The sequence below is a fragment of the Oncorhynchus tshawytscha genome, linkage group LG13, assembly GCF_018296145.1.
Source record: "Oncorhynchus tshawytscha isolate Ot180627B linkage group LG13, Otsh_v2.0, whole genome shotgun sequence".
NCBI classification, from domain to species: domain Eukaryota; kingdom Metazoa; phylum Chordata; class Actinopteri; order Salmoniformes; family Salmonidae; genus Oncorhynchus; species Oncorhynchus tshawytscha.
In genome coordinates, this window is record NC_056441.1 from 44,487,257 (window position 1) to 44,497,314 (window position 10,058).

A 10,058-nucleotide genomic window follows, 5' to 3' on the forward strand; every position below is an offset into this window, starting at 1 on the left:
TATGTACTGTCTCAGATTAGTTGTCCTTAGATTGTGGATCCGGCTCCTCAATTATATACCTCTTCACGAATGTTGTATTCCTTAAATACCTGGCTCCAGTTTGAGATTGAACAACCACATTGTTTCCCTCTTTATTGATCACCGTGTGTGGTATCTTGTTGAAAGTTGTTGTGAACTTGTCTGTTTTGTCCTGTTGTAGGAGAACCTGATCTCTGACGTCCACATCAGAGTGTTTGGCTCTGCGACGGTTGTCTGCATAGATTTTGGATTTTCCTTTCTGCTCGGCATCATAGTCCCGTGTCTCCAGGTAACTCTGTGGTGTAGCTATATCTGGGAGCTTTCCCCTCATTTTCCTTTTGAAAAGGAGCTCAGCTGGGCTCCTGCCCGTGGTAGAGTGATCAATGGATCTATATACTGTCACGTACTTGCGTAGCTCCCGCTTTCAGTCCAGCCCCTCAGCTTGTGCAATGCGAATCCATTTCATGAGGGAAGCATTTTGCCACTCCACTTCACCATTGCCTGTGCCCATTTTTACATTGTTTTTACCTGCTGTATCCCATTTTCCTGGCAGAAGTTCTGGAACTGGGATTATATGTACTGTGGGCCACAATCAGACCGGATTGTTAGTGGTAGACCATGACGACTGAAAATAGTCTCCAATCACCTTTTCTGTGGTAGTTGCATGATATCATATTCATAATATCTGCTGTAGTAGTCTACAACTACTAGTATTGAGTGTACTGTTGGTAGTGGACCCAATAGGTCAGTGGCAACGTCCTGCCACGGCCCATCAGGTAGCGCTGTGGGTCTCAGCGGTTTTGGCACATCTGGTCGTGGTACAATCTGACAACCATGGCATGACTTGAAGTGTCTCTTTGCAGCCTTGTCCGTGCATGGCCACCATACCTTACTCCTGAGGTTCAATGCTCGCTGATTTTGCTTTCCGATGCACAACAGAGCAATACAATTCCACCTCTGGTCACTCTCACAGACTCCACAGCACACAATGCATTCTTCACCATTTTGTAAACATAGAACAGATTCCCAACGTACATCTCCTTATCACAAAACCCTACTCCCACTACAAACTGAGAAGTTGGAGCATGAGCCTTCTGCTTACAAAACTGCATTTCAACTGACACTTTGGCTATCTTATCCGACGTTTAGCGACAGTCGTCCATCCAGAATTCTCATTCTCTTCACTCCTCTCACTGGTAGATGCATCAGGCTCAATCTTGACATCTGCCATTTCCCATGCATTCCTACAACCAACAATAGTCTGGTTAGTGCTGATCACCCAATCCCATAGGCCCAACATGTCATCTTCCTATCATACATTTTGTGTGGGTGGGGTTTAAGGATCACAAGTGCTGGTCCGCTAATACCGCTAAAGTGAATTTTCTGCATTCATCCCAAAACCCTGTTCTTTCCCCATTCATTTTCCCTATAGGAACGGATGAATGAACCTGAGGTAACTAATTTTTGGATGTTAGAAAAGTTTCAAATACCTTGCAATTGCGGCACCCGGACCATTTCCGAGGCGGACTGTTTCCGGGCGAGAGGTATTAGCTTCCGCTCATGAGGCGAAATGCTACAATTGTGGTGGCGAGCATGCGCCAGAATTCATGAAGTGCTCTGTTAGGGTGATGGAGACCGAGGTGGCAAGAATAAGGGCATGTCGCCTATCTGGAGGTGGTGAGAAGAGTGGAAGAAGGGAGTAGTAACATTGAAGAAACCATGGTAGTTGGATTAGAGACATCACTAAATATTACTCGCCAACAGGATCCTGAAATAAAAGGGTGGACTTTGTATTATTTATTGCATTGGTTATAAAGTGCACAGCGCAAACAACGATGAAATCGGAGAAAATAGGCATCGTTGTGTGAGTGCAGCTGAAGGTTTTTTGGGACTCAGGGATTTTACAGCAGAGGCATTACACGGAATCCCGTCGATGAATGTTGTGTCCATACAGGCACCTGGGCCTGTGTAGGGATGTGATTTGGATTAACACTGAAGGAGTGGGGTGGGGATGTTTTGGATTTATTAGATTTTTGTATTGTATAAGATGTTTATATTTCGTTCACTACCCATAGAGTAGGTGGTAGCAGTACACCAATAGGTGTAGACTGCCATGAAACCTTAAAGAAGAATAAAAAGCTAAAGAATGGAATGTTCAATGTAAAGGAAGGAAAATATGTGCCCAAGTGTTGGAGGCGAACATGATTATGGTGAATGTGGGAGCAATGTGAAGGTTACGTGTTGTAAATGTGGGGGGACAACATATGGTGTGGTAGAAGTTAGTAGGGATTTTTTTTTTTTTGTGACTTTTTTTTCATGGTAGTACAGAATTGGACAGATCCTGAGTGATCGTACAGATCATGAGTGATCGTAGGTGGCGGCATGCACTTAAACGATTGTTTGCGGACCGCCAAGCTATTACAGAAGAAGAATCTGCTGCTGCTGCTGCTTCTGCTCATTATTTTGTAGGGAGGTAAAGAAGCACATCAAGACGAAGCTGCTTTATGAGTGGGATGCACTGTTGAGCGCCACATCCCAAGGGGTTTGTGCTGATTGTATGGAGATTGTGACAGCCTGTTAAATGGCGTACCTTGAGAAGGCAAGAACAAGATGTATGTCAGGAGTGCAGTATTATCATGTATGAGCTTTTGTACCAAATACATTACATTGTTACAGGTGTCAAGCTTATGAGGATGTGGCAGCAGTGTGTAGGAGGGACGTTCCTAGGTGTGAGAAGTGTGCAGAAGGGCATGAGACAAAGGAATGTGTAGCATTGGGGAAAGTAGTGGAATGTGTTAATTGTAGGGGTGCCCATGGGGCTGGGGTTCAGAAATGTCCCGTGCGAGAGAGACAGGTTGAGGTTTCCAGGGTCAGAGTAGAGCAGAAGTTGTCATATGCTGAGGCAGTGAAGACAGTAGAGGAAGATGGGTCAAGGGGGAGGGATCCTGAGAGGAGTGGTGTGAGTAGTAGATCTGTACCAGTACAGAGGGATAGGCCATCAAGTGAATGTGTTTCAGTAAGATTGGATTTTTAGCATTTATAGTTATGGTTATCAATTGTACTGCAGTGATGGAATGTAAGTCACAGAACATTTAAGTTGTGGTGGTAGTTGCAGAGAGGTATTTGGGTGTACGAGATTTGACATCAAGAGTTACAGGGTGTGTGTTAAGTGGTGATGTCCCATCCTTTCCTTGGGGCTGCAGGTAGGCTAGTGGTTAGAGTGTTGGGCCAACACACTTTTCATGGCATGGAAAAGTTGCTTGATCAAATCCCTGAGCTGACAAGGTAAAAATATGTTGTTCTACCCCTGAACAAGGCAGTTAACCCACTGTTCCTAGGCTGTAATTGTAAAAAATAATTTATTCCTAACCGACTTGCCTGGTTAAATTGAAAACAAATTAAATTTAAATTCAGGATGATGAGGTAGGAATAAATGCGTTTAATTAGTGCAGTAGGGTGGTGTAAATTGTATTTGATATAATTTTGACATTTGTGAGCGTAGTTTTAGAGGGTATGGTATTTATTTTGTTACATTTTATCTATCAAGCGAAGTGTAAATTAGGGAGTTGTACTCCAGTCTAGTAGGTGGCGATAATGCAACAAATTGGATGCCTCATAGAAACCTCATAGAAGAAGAAGAATTTAATTTTGTAACACAGGTACGGGATTCAACACCAAGGAACGAAGACCGCTTTTGCAACAAAAACATTGGTGATTTTGTTGTTTTCATAGCTACATTAATATATCATGCAAAACGTAACAAAAATAATACGATTATTATGAGACTTGAAGCAGTTTTATGCATCAGAAGTCGATTGTCGTAGCCTGTTTAGCATGCTAGCTAGCTACTGTAACGTTAGCTATCACAAAGTGGAGGTCATGGTGGGACGTTTGCAGGTCCTGGTAGTGCTGTGCCAGGGGAAATGTGTTTGGCTTTTAGCTAGATATTTGACAATGTCTCCTACACACCTTTGGACATTTGGCCCGTGAAAGGTTACAATTTCAGTGCTATGCATCCTTATCTAGCTAACACCTTACACACCTTTGAACATTAGGCCCGTGAAATGTTACAATTTCAGTCCTATGCATCCTTATCTAACTAACACATCTGATTAGCTATATTGAGTTGACAATGACAACAGTATTCTTTGTTCAGTGGCGACGAAAAGAGTTGCCTGACATAAGCAATCGGTATGCTTCCTTGGCATGGATTTTATGATGGACATTGATGCTATTCATGTAACGGCGCCTAATGTTTTTGTGTTGTATTTGGGTCGTGTCACATTGCCATTGGGTTTTGTAATGTTGTTGCTTGAGCTTTTGTAATGGGGATGGAACTGAAGCCTGCCCTGGATGTTGACCAATGAATATAATTGTATTGTGGCTACATTTGAAATTATTTGAAATTGAAATTATTATTTGACTTGACTGCTTCCTGTCCTGCAAAAAGGTATCAGGATGCTGTCCCTGTCCCGGTTGGCTTTGGTCTGTGCTGCGGCTCGGGGCCCAGTTGCTGTCTGTCAAGGCAGAGTGACGTCCATCACACGATTTAACAGCACAACTGTTGAGGTATCCTTCCACAAGCTGTGGAAAGTGCAAACTTGACAGTTCCAGACTATTGGTAGCAAATATTCTGTATTGTAATTAGACTATTAGGCCTAATGTTTGCAATCTCTTTAGGCACCACCAAAGAAGACAACATTTGGACCCCTGGCTGACCAGGATAGAATTTTCACCAACCTGTATGGCCGACATGACTGGAGGTACCATTACAAACTGTTCTCTATACACAATAACACTCTACACAATGTCAGAAATGCTGGCCTTTGGGGTATGAGAGCTTGGACCATCATTTTTCATCTTTACAATTATATAACATTCCATGCATATTACTTAATAAATCAATCGTATAGTATTCTTAGGAATTAGGTGTCATATTATTTCTCTCTCCCTATGTCGCTCCAGGCTAAAGGGAGCTCAAAGTCGTGGTGACTGGTACAAGACCAAGGAGATCCTGCTGAAGGGAGTGGATTGGATCCTCAACGAGATCAAAGTTTCAGGGCTGCGGGGGAGAGGTGGAGCAGGGTTCCCCACCGGCATGAAGTGGGGCTTCATGAACAAGCCCAGTGATGGCAGGTCAGTGGTACTGCCTATGTTGCTCATGTGATGCTCCGTTGTGACGTTTCCCCTAGGTACTGATCTAGGATCAGCTTTCCCTCCCCCAATACTAATCTTAACCATTAGTGGGGAGAATGCTAAGCTTACCCAAAATCAGAATCCAGGTGCAACTTTACCCTACACCCCCATTTGACACTGCCAACTTTGACCTGAAAGGAATCTAAAACTCCTATCCCCCCTTCATCTGATCCTTAGACCAAAGTACCTGGTGGTGAATGCTGATGAAGGAGAGCCTGGCACCTGTAAGGACAGGGAAATCATGCGTAACGACCCCCACAAGCTGGTGGAGGGCTGCCTGGTGGCCGGGAGGGCCATGGGAGCCCGCGCTGCCTACATTTACATCAGGGGAGAGTTCTACAATGAGTCCTCCAACCTGCAGGTGAGAGCGTGGACTGCATGAAAGGGGAAAACAAATTCATAACTACAATGGTTTAGAGGTTGATCTCTAAACAGTTATGCTTACTCTTCTTACTTTTTCACCTTTTCCAATGTTCCTAGTACGTTCAACACATATGGTTCCTTTTAAAGTAATTGATTTTGGTTTTGAATGATGTCTTCTTTGATCTTGGCCATCTCCACCCGGCACAGCCAGAACAGGACTGGCCTCTCGGTTTCTTCCTAGGTTCTGGCCTTTCTAGGGAGTTTTTCCTAGCCACCATGTTTCTACACCTGCATTGCTTGCTGTTTGGGTTTTAGGCTGGGTTTCTGTACAGCACTTTGAGATATCAGCTGATGTAAGAAGGGCTTTAGAAATAAATTTGATTTGATCCTGGTTTTGACCTCAGGTGGCCATCAACGAGGCCTATGGAGCTGGTCTGATTGGTAAGAACTCCTGCGGCTCTGGCTATGACTTTGACGTGTTTGTGATGCGTGGGGCTGGTGCCTACATCTGTGGAGAGGAGACGGCACTCATCGAGTCCCTTGAGGGCAAGCAGGGGAAGCCCCGCCTGAAGCCCCCATTCCCTGCTGACGTTGGTGAGTTTCTGAGGTGGAGAGGAAGATGGAGTCCCCCCATGATGTAGTAATACCAGAATATGGAACTAATCATGGCATGGCAATGATATCTTTTTGATGATAATAGGTTAATTTAGAGGTTCAACAGAACACCCTCTACATCTATAACATCCAAATTTCCTTGAACTTTTCTTCTAAAAGTTTAGTTCTAAACTGGTTGACCATTTTGTTCCCTCCAAGGTGTGTTTGGTTGCCCAACAACTGTCGCCAACGTTGAAACGGTAGCCGTGGCGCCCACTATTTGTCGCCGTGGTGGCACGTGGTTCCTAGGCTTTGGCAGAGAGAGGAATTCAGGCACAAAGCTCTTCAACATCTCAGGTCATGTCAACACCCCCTGCACAGTGGAGGAGGAGATGTCTATTCCTCTCAAGGACCTCATCGAGAGACACGCAGGTACGTCCTTACCGTACACCACGTGAGCATTTAAAACTGAGCTGCATCTCTCTTCCCAATGTATAATAACCACCTCACTATTGTTGCTACAGTTAGCAAACATGTCAGTTCAAAGATATCCAATATATGTACTGTATGTTATCTTAAATTAGTAATAAAGCAATCCAGAGGATTTTAACATTATCAGGTGGTTGTGTATCAAAGCCCTCAATCAGGTTTCCTAGTAAACACTAATGCCACAACAGACCTTTCTCAGTATTAAGGTACAGTATATATATCGTACTTGCTCATTAACACACATGTGCAGCCTCAATTCAACTGACCAAAGTGAATGTCTCTCTCTCTCCCAGGTGGTGTGCGCGGTGGCTGGGACAATCTGTTGTGTGTGATCCCTGGAGGCTCTTCCACACCCCTCATCCCCCGTTCAGTGTGTGACACCGTGCTGATGGACTTTGACGGCCTGGTCCAGGCTCAGACTGGCCTTGGCACTGCCGCTCTCATCGTCATGGACAAATCTGTAAACTCTCATCCACACTGTATGGGCTGGTTTCCCATACAGTTGTCAAGCCTAGTCCTGGAATAAGAAACACTTTCAATAGAAAATCTCCATTGAAAAGGATATTTTGGACAGGTCTAGGGTTAATCTGTGTCTGGGAAACCGGCCCTGTATGTATACGTATCAATATAACACTGATGAGAAAGTGATTCTTACATATAGGGTAATTGAAATTAGATCTGACACATTGAGATATGTTGTTGAGAGATGTACTCTCATTGCAGACTGACGTCATCAGAGCCATCGCCCGCTTGATTGAGTTCTACAAACATGAGAGCTGTGGCCAGTGCACCCCCTGCAGGGAGGGTAAGGAAAGCTACTTACTTAACTATTTTGATCCATACATTGTGCCTTTTAAAGACCGCTTACAAGTCTGTTTGTCTCTCTTTCTACCCTATTCCCATATTTATCTTACTTATTTTCTCCATCTCTCTTTCCCTCTGTGAAGGAGTGGACTGGATGAACAAGATGATGTGGCGCTTTGTGAAGGGTGATGCGCGGGCGGCTGAGATCGACATGATCTGGGAAATCAGCAAGCAGATTGAGGGGCACACCATCTGTGCCCTGGGTGATGGAGCCGCGTGGCCCGTACAGGTAAATACACGAGATACTGTATACAAAGTGCATTCGGAAAATATTCAGACCCCTTTTTTCACATGTTGTCATGTTACAGCCTTATTCTAAAATGAATTAAATAGTCCCTCCCCCCTCCCCTCAATCTACACACAATACCCCATAATGAAAGCAATAACAGGTTTTGAAATTTTTGCAAATGTATAAAAAAAAAAAACTGAAATCACATTTACAGAAGTATTCAGACCCTTTACTCAGTACTTTGTTGAAGCACCTTTGGCAGCGATTACAGACTCAAGTCTTCTTGGGTATGACACTACAAGCTTGGCACACCTGTATTTGGGGAGTTTCTCCTATTCTCTGCAGATCCTCTCAAGCTCTGTAAGGTTGGATGGGGAGCATTGCTGCACAGCTATTTTCAGGTCTCTCCAGAGATGTTCGATCGGGTTCAAGTCCTGTCTGTGGCTGGGCCACTCAAGGACATTCAGAGACGTGTCCCGAAGCCACTACTGTCTTGTCTGGGCTAGAGATCGACCGATTTATGATTTTTCAAAGCTGATACCGATTATTGGATGATATTGTTTTATTTATTTGTAATCATGACAATTACAACAATACTGAATGAACACTTATTTTAACTTAATATAATACATCAATAATATCAATTTAGCCTCAAATAAATAATGAAACATGTTCAATGTGGTTGAAATAATGCAAAAACAAAGTGTTGGAGAAGAAAGTAAAAGTGCAATATGTGCCATGTAAAAAACGCTAACATTTAAGTTCCTTGCTCAGAACATTTGAAAGCTGGTGTTTCCTTTTAACATGAGTCTTCAATATCCCCAGGTAAGAAGTTTTAGGTTGTAGTTATTATAGGACTATTTCTCTCTAAACGATTTGTACATAATATACCTTTGACTATTGGATGTTCTTATAGGCACTTTAGTATTGCCAGTGTAACAGTATAGCTTCCGTCCCTCTCCTCGCTCCTACCTGGCCTTGAACCAGGAACACATCGACAACAGCCACCCTCGAAGCAGCGTTACCCATGCAGAACAAGGGGAACAACCACTCCAAGTCTCAGAGCGAGTGACGTTTGAAACGCTATTAGTGCGCACCCCACTAACTAGCTAGCCATTTCACATCGGTTACACCAGAATAAATGTTTTGTTTCCGGATACGACCATATTAATGACCAAAGGCTCGTATTTCTGTGTGTTATTATGTTATAATTAAGTCTATGATTTGATAGAGCAGTCTGACTGAGCGGTGGTAGGCAGCAGCAGGCTCGTAAGCTCTTCGCAATTCTTCAAGCATTGCGCTGTTTATGACTTCAAGCCAATCAACTCCCGAGATTATTGCAAAGAGCTGCTGGCAAACGCACGAAAGTGCTGTTTGAATGAATGCTTATGAGCCTGCTGCTGCCTACCACCGCTCAGTCAGACTGCTCTATCAAATCAGACTTAATTATAACATAATAACACACAGAAATACGAGCCTTTGGTCATTAATATGGTCGTATCCGGAAACTATCATTTCGAAAACAAAGTGTTTATTATTTCAGTGAAATGCCTGATTCACAATATAGTGCCAAACTAAACTATACTGGGCTGGCCTGGTTACACAATAATGCCTCATAGTGAAAATATCCAAGCCAGCACAGTATGGTTCGGGTCAGTCCTATAGAATGAGCAATTATTGTGCATTGGTGGTACGTAATACAGGGTTCTATGGACTGCCTGCATCTGTCCATAGAGACTGCTATTTAAACAGACTGTATTTGATTTGGTAATAGTGTAGTTGGCTGACTTGCCCTTTTCTTAACTCACTGCCCCATACTCTTCTTTCTCTCTATAGGGATTAATCAGACACTTCAGGCCTATCATGGAGACCCGAATTGCAGAGTTCCAGCAGAAGGACCAAGCCAGAGCTTAAATCACTCCTTCGTTCCCTTCCTCTACCCTTCATTCACAAATTATTTAAATAAGAATGCATTGCCTCATTCATTGTGAATAATTGCCTTCCCGTTTTTGCCTTTGTCTGAAGTCACCAATAAAGCTGTATGTAACTAAAATAAACAATTTAACAGTTGTGCTGTATATGTATTGTTCATTTAAGACTTACAAAATTCAATCTTGGAATTGGTATTTATTTGTTTCTTCATTTTGATGAATCGGTGTTCGTCTCTCCTGTCGTTTAACAGAAGGAACATTGTTGAGGAGCATGGTACATGCAATTGCAGCTGTTGATGATGCAAATGAACTACTGTATGAATATCAGTATCCTGCAATTGCCTTATGAGGTCATTTACATTTCTCACAGCAGA

General features: G+C 43.2%; 1 protein-coding gene across 2 annotated transcripts; it reads left to right on the plus strand.

Annotated features, from left to right (window-relative positions):
• The first annotated feature begins 3,586 nt into the window (after window positions 1–3,586).
• Window positions 3,587–9,823, plus strand: ndufv1 (NADH:ubiquinone oxidoreductase core subunit V1). Of its 2 annotated transcripts, none has more exons than XM_024444239.2 (11): window positions 3,587–3,729; window positions 4,469–4,587; window positions 4,699–4,781; window positions 4,984–5,154; window positions 5,392–5,575; window positions 5,982–6,171; window positions 6,391–6,603; window positions 6,954–7,120; window positions 7,384–7,465; window positions 7,608–7,753; window positions 9,590–9,823. In XM_024444239.2, the coding sequence occupies exons 1-11, from the start codon at window positions 3,627–3,629 to the stop codon at window positions 9,665–9,667; spliced, it is 1,536 nt and encodes a 511-aa protein (XP_024300007.1). In that variant the 5' UTR covers window positions 3,587–3,626; the 3' UTR covers window positions 9,668–9,823. The 2 variants fall into 2 exon arrangements, with proteins under 2 accessions (XP_024300007.1, XP_024300008.1); XM_024444240.2 differs by having other exon boundaries at window positions 3,655–3,677.
• Window positions 9,824–10,058: the final 235 nt, after the last annotated feature.